Source organism: Perca fluviatilis, chromosome 11 (genome assembly GCF_010015445.1).
Source record: "Perca fluviatilis chromosome 11, GENO_Pfluv_1.0, whole genome shotgun sequence".
Taxonomy (NCBI): domain Eukaryota; kingdom Metazoa; phylum Chordata; class Actinopteri; order Perciformes; family Percidae; genus Perca; species Perca fluviatilis.
This window is the reverse complement of record NC_053122.1, coordinates 32,085,370-32,105,652: the sequence shown is the minus strand read 5'-3', so window position 1 is coordinate 32,105,652 and position 20,283 is coordinate 32,085,370. Positions and strand designations below refer to the sequence as shown.

The 20,283-nt window shown below is 39.0% G+C and overlaps 1 protein-coding gene across 1 annotated transcript in view; it reads right to left on the bottom strand.

The window, feature by feature from the left end:
• LOC120568430 (sodium/potassium-transporting ATPase subunit alpha-2-like) overlaps nt 1-20,283 on the bottom strand; it is a 40,872-nt gene that overhangs the window by 10,295 nt on the left and 10,294 nt on the right. The window contains exons 6-13 of the mRNA XM_039815958.1: nt 20,115-20,224; nt 17,477-17,611; nt 15,505-15,584; nt 14,664-14,773; nt 12,911-13,086; nt 2,459-2,595; nt 1,532-1,682; nt 275-443 (exon numbers count right to left, since the gene is read on the bottom strand). Coding sequence (XP_039671892.1) covers nt 275-443; nt 1,532-1,682; nt 2,459-2,595; nt 12,911-13,086; nt 14,664-14,773; nt 15,505-15,584; nt 17,477-17,611; nt 20,115-20,224 — 1,068 coding nt within the window. The remainder of the gene's footprint in view (nt 1-274; nt 444-1,531; nt 1,683-2,458; nt 2,596-12,910; nt 13,087-14,663; nt 14,774-15,504; nt 15,585-17,476; nt 17,612-20,114; nt 20,225-20,283) is intronic.

The window sequence follows — 20,283 nt, the reverse complement described above, 5'->3', positions numbered from 1 at the left end:
ATATAGGCAAAATATGCAAGCCCTGCTTGGTGCTGTTTCAGTCTTTACCAGTTCAAGTCTTGCGTAAGCCAAGACTTAGTATGAAGACCACCCAATATTTGACTGAAGTATGACTAAAATCACAAGTCTCAAGTCTACAGCTCACACATTACGTTTTCAATGTTCAAGTATTTGTTTCTCTGACTTGCTTTTCTTCCTTTTCGCCCTATTTTACCATCTTTCATTTTCCCATTCTGTCTCTCCTTCTCTCCCTCCTTCATTTCCCCACACTCACCCTCCTCCACTCCGGTGACGATGGAGGCAAAGTTGTCGTCCAGCAGGATCATGTCAGCTGCCTGCTTGGACACATCGGAGCCGGCGATCCCCATGGCAACGCCGATGTCGGCTTTCTTTAAGGCCGGGGAGTCATTCACGCCGTCGCCTGTCACGGCCACGATCGCCCCCTGCACCCGCAAGGACCGACGGACAAAAAGTGTCAAGAAGAGAAAGATAAGTACCGTGATTTAAGCCTTTCTCTCTCCATTTCCCTCTTTTTGCCCATATCCTTCAGTCTTAATAATGTCTTTTCAAAGCAGCTCTGGGGAGATTAAATGAAAAATGGAATTGAGTTGCAATCATTCCGTCACACGGATTGAGAGTGAGTGAGGCAGGGTGAATTGTAGCATGACCTCAATATATGGGGATGTGGGTATACACACATCTATTTTTCAACTATTCACACATAAATGTTGAGTACAAACATTAAGGAATATATAATGTATTTTTTTTTTTATATATATATTTAATATACTATATAATGGGTTTCATTCTCAAATATACACTCACTATATATATATATATATATATATAGGTAGTGTATATTGGAAATGAAATTCGATAAAATTATATAGTGAATGTGTATATATGTATATATATATATATATACATATATGTATATATATATATATATATATATATATATATATATATATATACAGTACATACATATATAGATGTAGTATATAGGGTTTAGTATAGGAGTTGAATAAACAGTTAATCATATACTTTACACAGTTGTATTCAACCATTACTCACGAATGGACCTCCATTGCACACACACACACACACACACACACACACACACACACACACACACACACACACACACACACACACACACACAAACACACAGAGTTACACACACCGCAAACTGTATTCAGCCTTAAATGGCATGTGCTTTTTTTTGCACACACACACACACACACACAGCAAAACACACACACACACACACACATGCACACACACACACACACACATACACACACACACACACACACACACACACACACACACACACACACACACATATGCACTCATATACACACACCTATTCAACCAATTCTCCACACTCCAGAAATAAACAGACATATTCAAGCATTCAGACAGACTTTATCACAAACACACACATCCTTACATTCACCCACATAAACGCACACCCCCCTATTCAGCTGTACACTCTCACAATCTCTCATACACACTCCTGTCCATTGACCTGTCTCTGGCAGCCCTCCACTATGATGAGCTTCTGCTGTGGAGAGGTGCGAGCAAACACTATCTCAGTGTGGTTCCTCAGCAGGTCGTCCAGGTACTCGCGGCTCATGTCCTTTAGGTCTGCGCCGTGCACCACGCAAGCCTTGGCATCCCTGGGAAACACACACATATACACATGCACAAACACAGTAAGGAGTCAGGGACAATTATGCAAAGGGTAACGTTGACATTTTATTGCTTTCTCCTGAAGTTTTGTCTTTTTGTTTCTTTCTTCACCAAAAAGCATGCATGCATTTCATGCTTTCTGTCTTAAAGGAACAGTTTGACATTTTGGGAAATACGATTATTTACTTTATTTGCAGAGTTGGATGAGAAGACCACTCCCACCATCATATCTATCTGTTGAAAACGAAGCTGGAGCCAGCAGCGGGTTAGCTTAGCTTAGCATAAAGATTAGAAACGGGGGAAACAACTACCCTGGCTCTTTTCTACTACTTTACTACTCTTTTAATATTGTAACTTCTATCTACTCTGTACACACAACATCTATTGCATTGAAATCAATCTTCCCGAGGTCTCTCTTTTTGTTTCTGTTAAAGGAAACTTTCCATTAACAAATGAGATACAACATGTTCATTTGTGAGCTTTTAGAGGTGCTGGTAGGCAGATTCTGTCACCTTTGGACAGAGCCAGGCTAGCTGTTTCCCCCCATTACAGTCTTTATGCGAAGCTAACCTAACCGTGTGCTGGCTTTACCTTCATATTTAATAGACTGATATCAGAGTGGTATATGCACACACATCCTGTAGACACACCACTGCCCACATACTCAAACACAAACACAGTTACACAATAAAAGTTACTATTAGACGCTTGAACACACGGCCTAAACCCTTAGACACACAAACACACAGACACACACACACACCTGGGGTTGACTTGGCTCAAAGGGATATTGAGTCTCTCGGCGATGTCATCAACTGTCTCGTTGCCCTCGGAGATGATGCCCACACCTTTAGCAATGGCTTTGGCCGTGATTGGGTGGTCCCCTGTCACCATGATCACCTGTCGGCAGACAGAAGGTCCCATAAATCGCGGAGCATTATCACATGAAACCCCTCTGTATCTCACCTGTATGCCATGTGTCACAGCATGCTTGAGCTACAGTGCTTTAGGGTCTATAAGTCATTCAAATGTGTTGGGTTGTTACAGTGGGAAAGACTGGCACTATTAGGGGTTAAGGGTTCAAATCTGGCATTATACTCCAACTAAACTCTTGTTTAGGGGGTTCCCATAGGCAGAGTAGGGGGATTGTGACAAACAAAACCCATCAGAATGAGGGTTTGTGACCTGGCATATGTCTATTGTGCACTCTGCATAGGCTGGCTAACAGAACTTATAACAAGAAATATAACAATTATAAATACTTGCCCATTCTTATTAATAAACCTCCAGTACACCTGCATCAATGTTAACAATGCCATATGACAGGTACCAGGCAGCGTATTTTCCCTTCCCTTCCACAGTACTAGTTTCAGTGTTAAGTGCTTTGTGTGTGACTTTGCAGGCTGCTTCTTGTCCTGAGGGAGCTTTTCTGAAACTTCCAAGTGTTTTGTAGTAAATAAAAGAGACTGACAGGAGCTGACTTGAATAAAAATCTCTCATTTTATCACATAAGTGACAATAGAAAATACTGTATAATTGGTTTCATTTTGAATGTCAGCCCATGTCTGGGAAACCCAGGCATGGGGCTAGAAGTGGGGCATGGGGTGGCTCCCGCCCAATCTGACAATTGTGATTTCCATTGGATGAGAGTACAGTCTTGGCTGCCTGTTCTGACAATCTTCCCAGCCCTTGTCACAACACAATTAATGTTTCCATGACGATTATCCAAAATTCTGATAAAATGGAACGAGCACTGGAATTGTTGTGGCACACTGAGATTAGAAAATGTCTACTGTATTTGGATACACAATTTGTTTAAAATGAAAACAAGTGAAATTAATAATGAATGTGACGTTTTATTTAGCAGAATAATAATGTGTGTTGGTCTATCCTATCCGATATTTCCTATATTTCTAAGCAGATCCCCCCTCCCCCCTACTGACTGATTATTGGTCCCCCCCTGTGCCACACCACTTAAAAAATCCTAAAATCGCCCCTGGGGATACCTATGAATAAAACGTCTTCTATTTCTGTGGCCAAAGGTAAAGTAATAAACCTGAACTAAAAGCGAAAGTAAGAACTTTGGTTTATGAGTCGTACTAAAACAGTTTATGCTATAACTGCATCCACATAAACATCAAGGAATAACTTTGAATATGAGCTGAATATCTCATATTGAATATCTAGTATATCGCATCTGGACCTTGATGAACAGTTAAGTAATTATAAGTCATATTGAGTGCATCCTTGAAATCCCCAACACCATCATAATCTACAGCATTAAAGATAGAGCGCTATATATTGCACTAAAGCCTTTGGACTCATGCTGTAGACCGAGGATGCACAGTCCACTGAAATGTCAGCGCTGCATCCAATAAAAAGTAATTTAAGCAACAGAGCCATGTGCTCTAGTTTCCTCCTGGGCTCAGCTATGAGGAAAAACAACACATTTGTATGCGTGTGTGTATGTGTATGTACAAAATTGTCTTCTTCCAGTTCAATCAGACAACACACCTATGGCACTTCATGTCTGAAAGTATTTAGCAGTTATATGAAGCATGTTGACACACATAGTCACAGGTCGTAAAATGATATCCTCTGCAAAGAAAACAAATCTAATAATCATATAAAGCACCTAAAATCCCAGTTTAGTCTTGGTTTAGGGGTTTAATAAAATATTTGCATAAATAGGAGAGGCCGTATCAGTGTTGCCTTCCAGTGGTGGAATGTAACTAAGTACATTTACTAAGTACTGTACTTAAGTACAAATGTTGAGGTACTTTACTTGAGTCTTTTCTTTCCATGCCACTTTCTACTTCTATTCCGCTACATCTCAGAGAGAAATATTGTACTTTTTACTCCACTACATTTATCTGACAGCAAGGTTATAATCGTTAACGAAAACGAACGAAATAACGAAAACTAGGTGGGAAAAAACATTGTCTTTAACTGAAATAAAAATAAAAACGAGGCATTACAAAAAAACGATAACTAAACTAAAACTGTAATGTCTGTTTGCAAAACTAATTAAAATTAAATTAAATTATTGAGTAAATGTCCTTAGTTTTCATCTTTGCCAATGTCTTTCATAGAGCAAATAACATTATATCTTTCAGAGTTGACATTTCCGAACATAGACCTGTTTTATACAGTTTATGCCGTAGACATATTGTTTCCGACTGGGAACCCAGACATTCTGACATTCCACGTCAAATTGAATACAACATGTCCGTACCCCTCACCTGCTATCATAGCGGTACTGAAAGTCGGAAGAAAGCGCCACAGTCCTATTTGATTATGACTGTGTCAGATAAAAGCAAGTGCCTCGCAGTGTAAGGTGGTAAAATAAGTGGACAATTAAGAGAAAAATCCCACGAATTTGAAAGTACATTTGAGAAGCGCGCACAAGGAGGCTAACCTAGCTTACCTTGCAGTGACAGGGCAAAGAGAAGGCAAAGCCTCCTTCCCCCGAAACAGAAGCTATAACCCCGGTACAGGGCATGGATGGATGTATGGGTACAGGGCCAGGCAGCATGACGGAGACAACCGCAGGACAGAGAACACTACAGGTGGGCTTTCACCGGCGACCCGAGCTGCTGGTTAGTAAATACGCATGAACACTAAAAGCGTGAGGAAGCGTGGGTTAATATGTGTACTGGGATGTCTAGCTACACAACTGTGTGAGTCGATTGTCTTCAAAAAGTTCGCCACTTTACTCGAACCAAAGTTCAAAACACCTGTTCATGTCTGTCTTCTTTAGTCTGTTGGCTATTTAGGTTTTTTCCTCGCACAGTTATGTTAGGTTGTAAAAAGTTAAAACCATGCTTATGTTTTGAAAACATTGTTTAATGGGGCCTGCAGCTAAATCTAATCAAGTAACTACACTAATCAGCATTTGTCTGGCTCACACCTTCTCTAGCTTCTAGAGAATCAGAAGAGGTCATATCAGTCATTTAGCATACAGGAAAAAGCTCCTTGTCTCCACACATGAAGATCTATTGTATCTGTTTTGGGGTAGCCACCCCCTGTTGGGCCAGACTTGTTTAGAACAAAGAAAATGTGTATCTCTGTAAACTTGAATATAATCAGCACTACCAAGATAAATGACCTTTGTCTGTGACCTGTAGTAAACTTGAAATTCAGAGGTGTGTCCTTAACCTGAGAGAGAGGAATAAATGTGGGATCAGGAGAAAGATTCGGGGCTTCAATCTGTGACCCCGACAGGGGAAGCATGTTGAAGTCCGCTGTTTACAGCGTATTGTTTTGTCATGTCGCATGGCTGCTAACTGTGACCCGACAGGGGAAGCATGTTTCGCAGTCTGCTGCTGGCAGTGTTTTATGTTTGATTTTTGATTGTGTTTTGATAATTGTTTTGATCATGTTTTATTAAACCTTTTGCTTAACTTTCAATTCGACCCCAACCTCTCCTTCCTCCTCCAGAAATCTAAGTGACACGTCTTTTAGAGATAATTTTCTTACAATTGGTGAGCCCCGACGTGAATTTTTGGAGGACGAAATGAAAAAGGCGTATTGAAAGACTGGATCATGGTGACTTGCTGAATTTTCACATGGGCACAGACAACTGAGAGGTGAGCAGAAACCCTGTTTTTATCAAAACACTGCAGAGCTTATATAGGAAACGTTTTAGATGTGAAAATTCAGCAGCATCAACTGGTAAGTCTGTTACAATCTGTAAAAGTAATTGATAAAAGTAATGCCCAATTGAGAACTACGTTGAAAATGATAAGTCAAAGGCAATGTATGTGATTTTGTGCGATTTGTATGTGTTAAAGCTTAAAAAGCCTGAAAGAAGGTCCATGGTATTAAATGCACAGGAACCGACCGGGACGGGAGAACCCGAGGTAGCGTTTGAGCCGCGTGCAAGTAGGAGTCCGTTTGAATCGGCCGGGTCAGAACCAAAGAATAAATTATAAATTTAAGGTGCACCAACATTAGGTTGAAATCGTTTGAGTCGTGTGCAAAATTACAGGTCCATTTGAATTGGCCGGGTCAGAACCAAAGAATAAATTTTAAATAGAAAGGCTGGGGGACGGCGACAGAGATTTAGTCTCTGTGAAGGCACAGAGGAAAACATTAAGACTTTTTTAAAGCCAGTATTAATAGCTGTGAAGTATAGGACCTGGTAAAGCTGACGTTGAGTGACGACAGGCGTAAAGCGCCATGGGAAATTGTAAAGAGAGGCCTACTGTAAATACATTTTAAAAAGGAATTGTGGGGTTGGGATTTGAGTCCGCGGCAGCGACTCCGTGCCGTGTGTGTTTTGTAAAAAAATTGTAAATAAGATTGTTTTGTTTAAATTGAGAGCGTGCAGCTCAGCGGTGGGGTTTGTGGACGTGTTGAGGTTACAGACGCAGTATGGTTGTGGATTAATTGTGGATATTCGTTTGTGTTGAATTGATAGCATTGAGGATTCCATCCTCTGGGTGGCAGAACGAACAGCGGCTGGTTGGTTGGATTTTTGTGGAAAAGGGTGGAGCAGTGAGAAAATGGATTAATCTGTATGAATGTCTTTGAAGAGTTGGGCTGAAGGTATGAAAGACGTGGAACATTTTAAAGTTTGAATGGAGTTTCTTTGATTACATTTTTTGTTCATGTTTAGTGTTGTTCTATAGGGACAGAAATGGAGAATACCTTACAGTTTTAGTCTTGTTTAACTTTAAATCCATTTTCCTGTTCCTTGACTAAGTTTCAGTTATTCTTCCAACAAACTTTCATTGTCTCCTGTGTTAATGAAGGACTGTCTAGGAGAAAATGGGGGTTTTCACACCTCATTTTAACACAAGCAGACAGATTGAATGTAAATTTACTCATAGTCTTTGTGAATTAATGTTTGTTGCTCAATGTTACAGGTAGTTGAGATAAGTGTTTTTTATTTTATTTTATTTTTGGTTTTTGCAGTAAGTAGGATTGTGTCTGAGTGATTGATAAGCCCATTGCAAGTCAAAACAGCAGCTGTTAGAAGTTTTTTCAAATATTCTTTTAAGTCACACTCATGAAACTGATAGCCATCAAAGACGGGGGTGCCTTTGTTTGAGTTTGCACTCACACCGATGCGACTCCGCCATCTTACCTGTGAGGGGGGTCCAATGGGGGGTGGAGATAAATTCAGCAGTATGGAGAAATTGAGCTACTTTAAGCAATTTAACATTAGCTAAAATTGTAACAAAAAGAATTTAAGATTCTTAGGGGGTTTTCAATGGATAATTTAGTAAAAATTGGTTTGTTTTTCACTTAAAATGATAAATAACAGGCACATGAAGATGAATGCATTGCATTTTTATGCATTCTGATCTTACTGTAGCTAATCTTTTTCCACTATTTTCTTTTGTTTTGTTAGTTTTTATTCTTTTTCATGTTTCTGATGATGTCTCTGAGAAATCATAGGGTTGATAGAGTCAAGGTAGTAGCCTTTTCCACTGATGTTTCTTTTCAAATGTGTTTGTTATTTTTATTTTTATTTATTTTATCCTAGTTTGTAAAGAAATAAAAAATGGGGGGAGATCTGAGGATTTGTAAAGCTTCTCTGTGCCGGCCACACAGAGTGCTATGCAAATCTTCTGCTCAGGGTGTTGAATGGGGCACAAAGAATGACACATGACATAAAAATAGCAATTTTCTGACAAAGTTTGTGAAAATGTTTGAAGTAATAGTAAAAGATCAAGCCCATTTCCCCCCTTGAGAAAAATTGTGGTGTTTTTATTTGAATATGTTTGTGTAATGGATGATTATGTATGTCTAATTTCAATGGACGGATGATTTTTGGGATCATTTATTGTGTTATGGACTAAAGCTTTTTTGCCAATTGTCTTAAGGACTTTGGAAAACACAGATGACAACGGGAACATTTCTCCTCCCATGAGAAATTAATGGACAAATCAAGGACAAACAATCACATTTTTTCTTCTTCCTTGTTTTCACACCTAGACATTGCCTGAAATGAAAACACCAATATGACTTTTTGCAAGTTACTAACACATTTTGCTCTTACTGTTGCGTCTTGTGTAGACTGTTTACATACAGTATCTCACAAAAGTGAGTACACCCCTCACATTTTAGTAAATATTTCATTATATCTTTTAATGGGAAAACACTGAAGAAATTACACTTTGCTACAATAAAGTATTAAATGTACAGTATAACAGTGTAAATGTGCTGTCCCCTCAAAATAACTCAACACACAGCCATTAATGTCTAAACCGCTGGTGGTGAGTACACCCCTATGTTAAATTCCCATAGAGGCAGGCAGATTTTTTATTTTAAAGGGGTGATAGAATGCAAAACTGATTTTACCTTGTCATAGTTGAATAATGACAGTTTAGTGGGTAACTAGGACATACATAGAACCTCTAAATCCCATTGACACCTCTTTTCTCTGCAAATCTTACTATTAGAAACTGCCTCTGAAAACGGGCAAATCTCAACGAGCCCCATAGTTGACGTCAACTATTGCGGCTCCTCCTCATTTCGCTCTAGTCTTTCTCTTTGTCACGCCCCAACATTTGCATAGGCTACACAACTGACCTGAGATCAGTTAGTCTTCTGAATGTAGGTTGTGCAGATCTCAGAAATTGTATACATTGTTCATATGCTATTTTACCATTAAATTCACTTCTGAGACTTTTTTATGCGAGAAATCAACTATGTAGAGGTCAAATAAGGACGAAAATTGATGTCTAATTGCAAATTTTGTCCGACTGTGTCGGAGTTCAGAGGCTGGTGCTGCCTGTGTAGCTGCCTCGCCGCCTGGCCTGCCTTCCTTCACAGACCCCGGCCTGCTGTGAGGTAGATGGAGCTCAGTCACGGCTGGCAACCCACAGCACTCCATACCCGCGTAAAGTCACCATTTTGGGCTAAAGGACTACGAAAGGCCGCTGCTCTGACAGAGCTCCAGGGCCTCCAACTCCCCTCTTCCTGCTAGCTAAATGCCCGGTGTATGTGAGTGAAAGCGCGGTCAGCGAGCTTGTTACGCCAACATTCTCTTACCACACGTTCCAGTTACTCTTTTATTGTGTGTAATTATAATGTGTTGAGTTATTTAAACAAACAATTGGGGAAATAAACGCCGCTTGTCCGTGAGTTTCATTGATAAAGCCTGCGGCTGGATGGAGCTCTATCAATGAGAGCTAGCTAGCTAGCCTCCTCTTAGAATTCCTCTGGAATTCACAAAAATTCATTAACTTGAAATCTGACACAGTTGTTAGCTTTATAAAACATTTAGTTAGATGTTGTATACGTGGCGTGACGAAATTCAAACTGTAAATATACTCGAATTAAGGCGAAAAGGAAGCTAACTATCCGTGATTTGTAGCTAGGATTAAAGGGACAGTCACAGCTAACGAAACACCTAGTTTTCACAAATATTCATTAACTTGAAATTGGACACCGTTGTTAGCTTTATAAGACTAGTTAGATTTTGTACAAGTGGCGTGACATGTGTGTAACATGTGGTAAGAGATTGCTGGTGTAACAAGCTCGCTGACGGCGCTCTCACTCTCACACAACGGGCCATTAAGCTAGCAGGAAGAGGGGAGTTGAAGGCCCTGGAGCTCTGTCAGGGCAGCGGTGTTGGTAGTCCCTGCTGTGGGCTGCCAGCCGTGACGGAGCTCCAAGTACCTCATAGAAGGCCGGGGTCTGTGAAGGAAGGCAGGCCGGGCGGCGAGGCAGCACCAGCAGCTGAACTCCGACACACAGTCTTACCAAATTTGCAATTAGCCATCAATTTTCGTAAAATGGCCCATATTTGAACTTTAGTTGATTTCTTGCTTAAAAAGTCTCAGAAGTGAATTTAATAACGAAATAGCCCGACAAACAATGTAGAACTCTGCAGTGTCTGAAATATGAGGCCTGCTGCCGAGTCTCCCATGTGTTTCTATGTAGTTTGCTCAAACCAATCAGCGCGTAGCTCATTCTGAATATTCATTAGCATACCATATTTGGAAGAAAAGCTCTTGTTCCAAATAGAGCCATATTCACAGGGTAGTTAAGGGCCTAATAAAATAGCATTCGGGCAATTTTCAGCCCAACCAATGTTACATACCCCATTAGGAGACCTTAAGGAACGGTGTAAAATACCCTATATAATCATTCTATCACCCCTTTAAAGGCCAGTTATTTCATTGATCCAGGATACTATGCATCCTGATAAAGTTCCACTGGCCTTTGGAATTAAAATAGCTCCCCATCATCACATACCCTTCACCATACCTAGAGATTGGCATGGGGTGCTTTCCATAAAATCATCTCTCAATGCAAATCAAACCAGCTATTAGCTAACCGACATAAAATCATGCCAATCTCTAGGTATGGTGAAGGGTATGTGATGATGTGGGGCTATTTTAATTTAACATTTAACATAGGGGTGTACTCACTTTTGTTGCCAGCTGTTTAGACATTAATGGCTGTGTGTTGAGTTATTTTGAGGGGACAGCACATTTACACTGTTATACAAGCTGTACACAGTGTCATTTCTTCAGTGTTGTCCCATTAAAAGATATAATGAAATATTTACAAACATGTGAGGGGTGTACTCACTTTTGTGAGATACTGTATTTGTGCTCATCATCATATGTACATTTTATGTACTGGTGTTATTGTTGAATTCATTGTGAATACATATTTCTAAAATTGTATGATGTTTTTGTTGAGTTATTATTACACTACATTTTTTTTTACCTTTTTGAATCTTGCCCCCAACAAATAACCCATATTACAAAAAAGACTAAAACTAAAACTAATAAAAACTAAACTAAAACTAAGCATTTAAAAAGAAAAGAAAACTAAACTAAACTAGCAAACCCGCTTTAAAAACTAATTAAAACTAAACTGAATTTGAAAACAAAAAGTCAAAACGAAATAAAATTAAAAACTAATGAAAAATGCAAAACTATAATAACCTTGTCTGACCGCTTAAATTATTAGTTATTTTACAAATTAAGATTTCTGCACAAAAAACATGTAGTTTATAAAATCTGATGTGTTTTTATAAATGAAACTACCCAACAAAATAATGGCATACTAGTCCAACTGAAATGATTAGACCATTAATTGTAGAGTACTTTTACTTTAAATACTTTAAGTACATTTCCCTGATGGTGCTTACATACTTTTACTTAAGTAACATTTTCAATGCAGGACTTTTCCTTGTAACAGAGTATTTTTAAAGTGTGGTACTTAGTACTTTTACTTAACTAAAGGATCTGAATACTTCTTCCACCACTGGTAATGTCTGCCCACATTTCTGACTATAAATGTATTTAAATACACATTGTTTCAATCCCAGTCACATGTTTGTCAGGTCAAAAAAAGACAAAGCACAGTTCAGAATAAATACTATAACGCCTCACTCTCAGCAAACTTTATGATCTCAACATTTTATCAGACATGTCATCAGTTTTGTAGCCTTTTTTTTTCTTAGCATAAACTAATTAACCATTTTCTTCCCTAAAGCAACATTAACATCTTCACTCATGTTTAGCCTCTTGTTTGTACTTTAAGCCAGTTACAGTGTGTCTTTCAAAAATGCATTATCAAAGGAAGCATGATGACTTAAATGTGTAAAATCCCTTTCCCATATTTGTAGAACTTGGCCCGAAATAAGAACGACTCATTCACTCATTATCTATTTTTACCTCTGTTGGAAGTTGTTTAACCTTCCTGCAGCCCCGGCTTATCATTTTTCTGACAATCTGCTCTGTGTGTGTTTGCAGTAGATTAACATATTATGAAGATTTTTATTAAATGTACTGAATCTACATTTTACAAAGAAGAACCCTTCATTAACATTGATTTAGGAAGATGGCTGAGTTCATCCTTTATCGCCTGTTGCTTTTTTATTATTTCCACATCATAATTTGATCTTGTTGCCGTTCTTAAGATTTTGTGATTTCACTCATTTCATCCACAAACACAGTCATACCTGGGAGAGACGAGTGTACAACGTCCGAACAAACATCAAAACAGTTTGACATGCTTCTGTTACGTCAGCTGGCCTCCTTTTCAGAGAGTTTACACAGAATATGTTATCAGCAACTTCATTTATCCATCGATTATCTTCTATCAGTGATCAGTTGTCATTTTGTGATATGAAAATATATTTGTCATGCAAATCCCTTCTCTAAAAAGGCTGATAAATGAAGCCACAGGTAAAGGCTTTTCAGGAAACTACAATGAGGGTTGAGTCTGTGGAACCAATTACCTTGATACCGGCAGAGCGGCATTTACCCACTGCGTCAGGCACAGCGGCACGCGGCGGATCAATCATGGAGATGAGACCCAGGAAGCAGAGCTGCTCGATGGGGAAGTTTGTTTCTTCGCTGTCGAAGTTGAATCCTCGAGGGAACTGGGTGGAAGACAGATTTGTGTGGCAGAAGCCTGCGAGAGAAGAGGGATCAGTGAGGTGATCATTCATAACTGACTGACATCGCAAAGTATACTGCAGCTAACGAAAAAATAAACTGTTGCTTTGTTGCTCTGAAAACAACTGACAATTTATTTGACACTTTAAAAAAAAGAGACACATTTTTCATGACCCTAAAGTTGTTTTAGGTCAAAAAACAGCCAATAAACAACAATATGTTTAAGTGTATTTTGCTAAAGATATTTACATAGGAAAGGAAACCTTCAGAAAATGCATTGTCCTCACTGACTGCAGTGATCCTTTACCTTGCAGTATGCGGGCATACCAAACATTTTAAAAATAGATTTGGAGGTTGTAGGTGTGAAATACAAATTGAATCAGCCACTTTTATTAATTCATGACCCACAGCCCTTAAAATATGCATCTCTTGAATCCCTCCGGAGCAAAGCACAATAAAATGCTCCGTCTAAAAGAGTAGAAACCTTTCTTTGTCATGAAACACTCGACCTATCATCATCACCCAAGGCATGAATGAGATTCAATATTTTACATGATTTCAGGAGTTTCCTGCCACAAATGGCATTATTCCACATTTTACTGTTTGAAAGAAGTGACAGCTCCTCTGACAAAATGATGATAGCACATAATTATTACCTGTGGCACTTTTAAAAAGATGCCAGGTAACTTTTTTTCCTTGGTTGTCAAAAAGATGACATTTACAGAGTCTGGGTGCTTTTAGAAATATTGGAAGGTGAACTTCAGGTAAGGATTTTGTAACCAAAATGTGGCATTTTATAAGGTTTTGTCATGTACAAATTATTGTAGGGTTCAGTGCAGAGTTTGACCTGAATGGAAATACCAGTCTAAAGCACAGCTCATAATTCACACATTACGTACAAAAAAGAAAACCGATATCTCTAACATTTTGTGTAAGAATTGTAATTTCTTCTTTGATTCCATGTCAGTCTACTAAAATTTGGTTGAAGCTATAGTGCGTCGTTTCTGTGTCCCCCGTGAGGAATTTTAAATAATGCAGGGGCTGTTCCAGGATTTTATAAGTGGTGTGGCACAGGGGGGGCAATAGTCAATCGGGTGGAGGGGGGAATATGATCAGAATACAGCATAGACACTCTGCTTAGAAATATAGGAAATATTGGATAGTATAGAACACAATGTAATTCTGCTATATAACACATCACATTCAATATTAGTTTCACTTGATTTCATTTAAGTGTGTCCACATAATACAAGCCTTCTGTGATCGCGCCAAAGAGGACATCTTTTATCTTCACTCAAGTTTCTGAGCGCAAAAGTCGCCGGGCGCCACAATTTTCTGAACATAGCCACACTGAGAAATACAGAGAGAGTTGTATAGAGCTGATAGTCTTAATTAGCTCTGAGGCAACTCATTTGGCAATGGCTTGAATGTAACGGACATTTATTAATACAAAAAAAAGAAATTCTTTGAACACACCGTTGCCTAGAAAACATTCAACACTATATAGGGATATGTGGTCTAACTACCGTCTTTACCAAGGAGATGATAACATGTGAGTGCTTCTCCTCACTATCTATTCCCAGGCTGACATACCTAGCACTCTCTCTCCCAGTCCTCCCAGCTCCATGTAGGCATTCTGGAAAGCCTCTCTCCAGGTTTCATCAAGTGGCAGCTCCTGGCCGTGGATCATAATCCTACTGCACCTGTAAAACATTTATTAATAATACTTTTAGCGCTGTTACTACTAATAATAAATATCTATCTGGATAGCAATTGTAAAAAATTATTTTATTTATTTATTTGTTTTGTTTTTAAGTCTTCGAAATGCATTTTTTAAAACACAATATTTTCAATTTAAAGTGCACTAACAGAATTATAAATGTAAAACAATGATTAATAATACTTTTACCACTGTTCCTGCTAATAATACAATCTCTATCTGGATAGAAATTGTGTTAACAAACTGCAGTAAAACAACAAGAGTGAAGTGGAGCTAAAAATCATTGAGTGATAGTGGTTTATGTAGAGGTTTTGGCCTCACCAGAAGGGAAACTGCCAGACTTGGGCCAACATTGGTGTGACATTATACATAATGTGACCACATAATATTAAATAAAAAGAATAAATACTAATAACAATAATATGACCAAACGAAAGATTGCCAGTGTCCCATTTGGGTACAGAAATATCTGCAGCACCTCAACCCCAACGGATATACAATAACAAAAACATTTAAAGCATACGACTAGTGTTACCCTTATTTTCCGTTTTGGAATACCGTTGTGTGGTATGGAATAATAATAATATTAATAAGAGAAGAAGAGTGTTTTCACTACATTCCTGGAAGAGAAGATGAAATTAATGAAAAAGAGGTAGACATTTTGTGCTACCTCACTTGTGAGACATATAATCGATTCGTTATCGATTAACCAACCTCTCCAAGATTCTCTCCGGCGCTCCCTTCATGACCAGAATATGACCAGAGGGATTGTCCTCCACTTCATGGACAGAGAGCTTAAAAAAGGGGGGAGAATATTGAAAGAATGTTCAGAACATAGCATGACCGGATTTATATTTAAACAAGATGCAATTTGTAGTTCATGGCTGGTCTTAAATGTTTCTGTTCTAGTAAGAAAAAGGCTCAGGACAGACATGCTCCTTAGTAAAGCTCCACAATGAATTTCACAGTCGTACCAGCAATCACTCTTGTGTCATATTTTTCCAAGTGGTTTGAAATAAAAGCCCTATCGAAGCGGACTTGACTGAGTGCCCAATGTGAGTCATGTATTCCCTGTGTTGAAGCAGCATTCATTCACACTCTCGCATGTATTCCTGTGGTGTTACACCTTGCATTACTACTTTCCCCACACACATTTACATGCACATACACACACACACACTCCCCCAGGTAATTTGTATCCGAGTCATAGCATATCTAATCTCAGAAAACCAGAGCAAAATTGCTTCTTTTTTTCTCCCCAACAGTCGTTCCTATTTTAAGTCAGGGAACAGGTGCACAAAATGCATGCAGGAAGTCCTTTGTTTGCTCCAACATCACTGTTGTGTTATTCATATGCTGGTTCCAAATCTCCAGACAGACAGGAAAGACTGTCTGTGGAAAGAAGAAACATTCCCCTGTCTTAATTGTTGCGCTGCTCTTGAGCAAGGTGTTAAAGCTCTTTGTGATGCCTTTCATAGTTTAATATTAACTTCACATGTTTTGCTAGTGTTGCTGTCGACTTCTACAGGATGTAACAGAGCATGCAGCTCAACTGAAGACCCCTCAGGAGTGCCTGTTGTGATTATTGTGTACAGTCAAATAGCACTAAATTCCAATACCACCCAGGAAATAATGCTTTGTTGTTGTTGTTGTTGTCATGGAGAGATTTTAAAACATGTATAACCTTTCCATGTGTTTTTTGATCGACTATGAAATGGAAGCACCAGGCAAAATATGCTTGTTTATAGTTTGACGTCATCAGAAATGTAGCAGATTGCAGTTGCAAATTCTAATTGTCTATGGCAAATATCTTCAACCGGGGGTACCGGACCCCTGGGGCCTGTGACCATCTCAAACAAAAGGGATATCTGTCTGTGTATTAAAAGGTAGTGACAGAGCATCTTCTGAGCAGCCGAAATCCAACCAGTTAGTAATCCACATGTATCTTTCTATCATAAAAAGCACACATCACAACACTGCTCCCTTGAGATTGTTTTCCCCATTTACGACAGCTTTTTGCACAATTTTTCAAGCAATTTGATAATAGAATGCCTACAAATCTGTAAACCATGTGTGATAGTTGCCAAGGGAAAACTGCATGGGATTACCATACAGTGAGCATGTCTATATAGGGAAGAGTTGTGGGTACCCATAGAATCCATTTTTATTCAGATATCTGGAAGTGAGAGGTCAGGGGACCCCTTTGAATATGGCCATGCCAGTTTTTTTCCTCACCAAAATTAGCTTGAAAACACATTGGAGCGTTATTTGGTTTCATATGACACCAATACTAAGTAGTTGCACATTTTTATTCCCAACTTGTATATAAGTCTATTTATTATTTATTGTATATTCTGTATGGGTGCTGTGTGTCTGATATTTTGCTGCTGTAGCACTGACATTTCCCAATTTGAGATCAATAAAAGTCTATATAATCTAATCTAATATCTAGCTTCCCTCTGTCTTGAAAACGGAGCATGCTACAGACTGTACAGACTGTAAAGTCGGCCCAAAAGATTTGGGGCTTTTGAGAAAACATTCAGGGCTGGAGCCCCAGAAGCCACCGCCCTGCTCCGCCCCTGGTGAGTGGTCTGTAAATGGGTTAGGTGGATTTCAGTGTAGGCTTGCATCAGCAACACTTCCAGCACAAAGCCATGATGCTACATTAGACTCATGCAGTACCTACCTGGTATTTGTTGGTGGAGTTGAAGGGGATCTCTGCCACTTTGAGATTTCTAGCTCTCATTTCCCGAACACTCCCACAGCACAGCTCGATGCATTTCAACAGAGCTGATTCTGATGCATCCCCCGCTGTCTCCCTCTGGGGAAACACAGCCGCACATTAGCACAGTCACTCACATATGCATATTAAGAAATGAGTGTTGTCTGTCTCACTGCCTGTGTTTATCACACTGCGATGGAAGGGAACTTTAACTGAATAAAGTGGTGGAGAGGACTTCCTTTACTTCCATTATGGTTCTCATTAATGATGCAGCCATCTGAGTATAATCTGCATCACCAGCTCTTCTAATCTGGCCATATTGTTTTTAAAGTAACATAACAATTTAATGCAGAAGTAATGAAAGTGCAAAACCTAGTTTACCTTTTCAGTTTAGCGGATGAAGAACAATTTGATTGAAGCAGTTGAATTTCTTCAGGAAAAATACAGCTGATTAGTTTGCCTTGAATGCCGTTTGCAAGGTTTCTTAAGGAAAATTTTTAAGGATATGGATATGAAAGGCCCTGGATATGAAGAGTTGAAGAACTATGTTGGAAATAAATATTGTGGGAACACATTAGATTAGGAAGTTAACGTTTACTCATCTTGAAACTTGAAAACTAAAATGTCAGAATTTGTTAAGTGTGCCCATTTTTGTTTAAAGTGGTGTGCAGAAGTCTTATATTGACACTGGGTGTCACCCACTAATATATATATATATATATATATATATACACACACACACACACACACACAATCACACACACACACATGGTAGGGAGGCCTATTTTACAAGGCTCAGAATTGAATTAACCCCTGTTGGATGCACATTGCTCCATATTTGTTTTTGTGTTTTTTTTTTGCAGGTTTTCCAGATTCAACCTGTGTGACAAAGTTGTTTGTGTGTTGCTTGCATCATTTAGGAGAAAAATATTCTCTTCTGATAACCTGTAAAATCCGCCTTGATAAAAATTCCATGATGATCACTGCAATTCATCCCGCTCTTGGAGCCAATTTATTAAAATCCACGTTGAGCTGAATGACCTGATGGCCAATACACCAACGGGGGCTGAACCAAGACAAGAGATTCCTCTTTGCTCCTGTTTATTCATTCATGAACAGCCGCAAAACAAGGGCACGGACTCCGCAGGATTCGTCCTTGTTTGTGCCTTTTCATGAATGAATAAATAGATCAAGGAAATTCCATTTCTCTGTTTTTGCGTGTGCAGCTATAGACTTGTTCTTGTAATGGTAGTGGAGCCTGGGCTTTGACTGCTGTGTTTGAGTGCTGTCAGGAGATATGGCTGTTACTTAATGCACGGAGGAAACCCAGGCACCTCGAGGGGCAGAGAGGCTGCAGCGGCAGGGCCTGCTCCCACCGGAGTCAAGAAGCTGTAACCCTGTCGCTGAGAGCCACACGGAGAATTTCTTCAGGTCAATGTAGCACAGGCTGGAGGATAGCAGTTGGTAGACCACTGGAATATTATTGACTTACCTACCCAGCAGTGTGTGTTTGTGTATCAGTGTGGAGGGGTTATTTCCAGGGGTGCGTTGAATTATTCTGTGAGTGTGTGCGTGTGTGTGTGTGTGTGTGTGTGTGTGTGTGTGTGTGTGTGTGTGTGTGTGTGTGTGTGTGTGTGTGTGTGTGTGTGTGTGTGTGTGTGTGTGTGTGTATGTATATGGTTGGCTGGTGTGTGAGAGGCTAAGCAGTGTGTGTGTAGTGCACCTGTGTATAGAAGTAAGTATATTGACGAATCATTTTCATGGGTTGTTTTTTTCCCTGTTGGTGCCATGTGGATGAGGAATGCAAAATATACGCAATAAGTACTGTACTTGTGTACAATTTTGAAGTACCTAAACTTGAGTATATCCATGTCCTGCTACTTCGTACTCTTCTCAACTTTACTAATTTTTAGAAGGCAGTTTTGTACATTTTGCTAATCAATTATAAAGTATGATGCATTGCAAACCAACCAACCACTTGTTTTATTTACTCGTTACACTGTATACCCAATTGCAGTGGTGTGAATACTGTTCTGTATTTTCATAAATCTTATAAATATATTATAGCTGTAAATATTTCATCCAATATACCTCTACCACATTTCAGAGGAAAATATTGTAATTTTAACTACTACTTTGTATAACTATTAGTTACTAGTTACTTTTCATATAATTTTTTTTAAAACAAACCCATTTCATTAGTTTATTAAACAAAATATACATTGTTATAGGTTTTGCTAGACTTTTAAGTGCAATAAAGTCCAATTTCTGCATTCTGCAAACATTTACTTACAGTAAAATGAAGTCATCAGAATAGCACCACTGCTTTTTTTTAAGTGACAGCTCACCTGCCACTGTCCTGATGTCGTTAGCTTTACCATTGTGAATTGTATGCAAAATCATGTCTTATGAAAAATGGATAATAATCCAAATCTTAAAAGGTCTGTTCATAATGTCCTTAGATCAAACAAAACCTGTTCTAACAAACTGCTTTAGAGAGTACAGATAATAAAATGAGACTGAATCATCAATGCAAAGGTTTGGAAATCTGTTGTTGTAGTGTGTGTGTGTGTGTGTGTGTGTGTGTGGTGGAGGTTTATACCATCAGGATGGGAAATTCCTCCTGTCCGCCTTTGAAATCAGCTCTGTTGCACAGGCCAGCCACACGAGACAGAGAAGTCCAAGTAGCAGAGGTCTTGTCAAAACCAAAACCTGAGAGAATGGCAGAGGGAGCTGTGTTAGACGGGTTTTTTTTAAAAATGAGGGCTTAT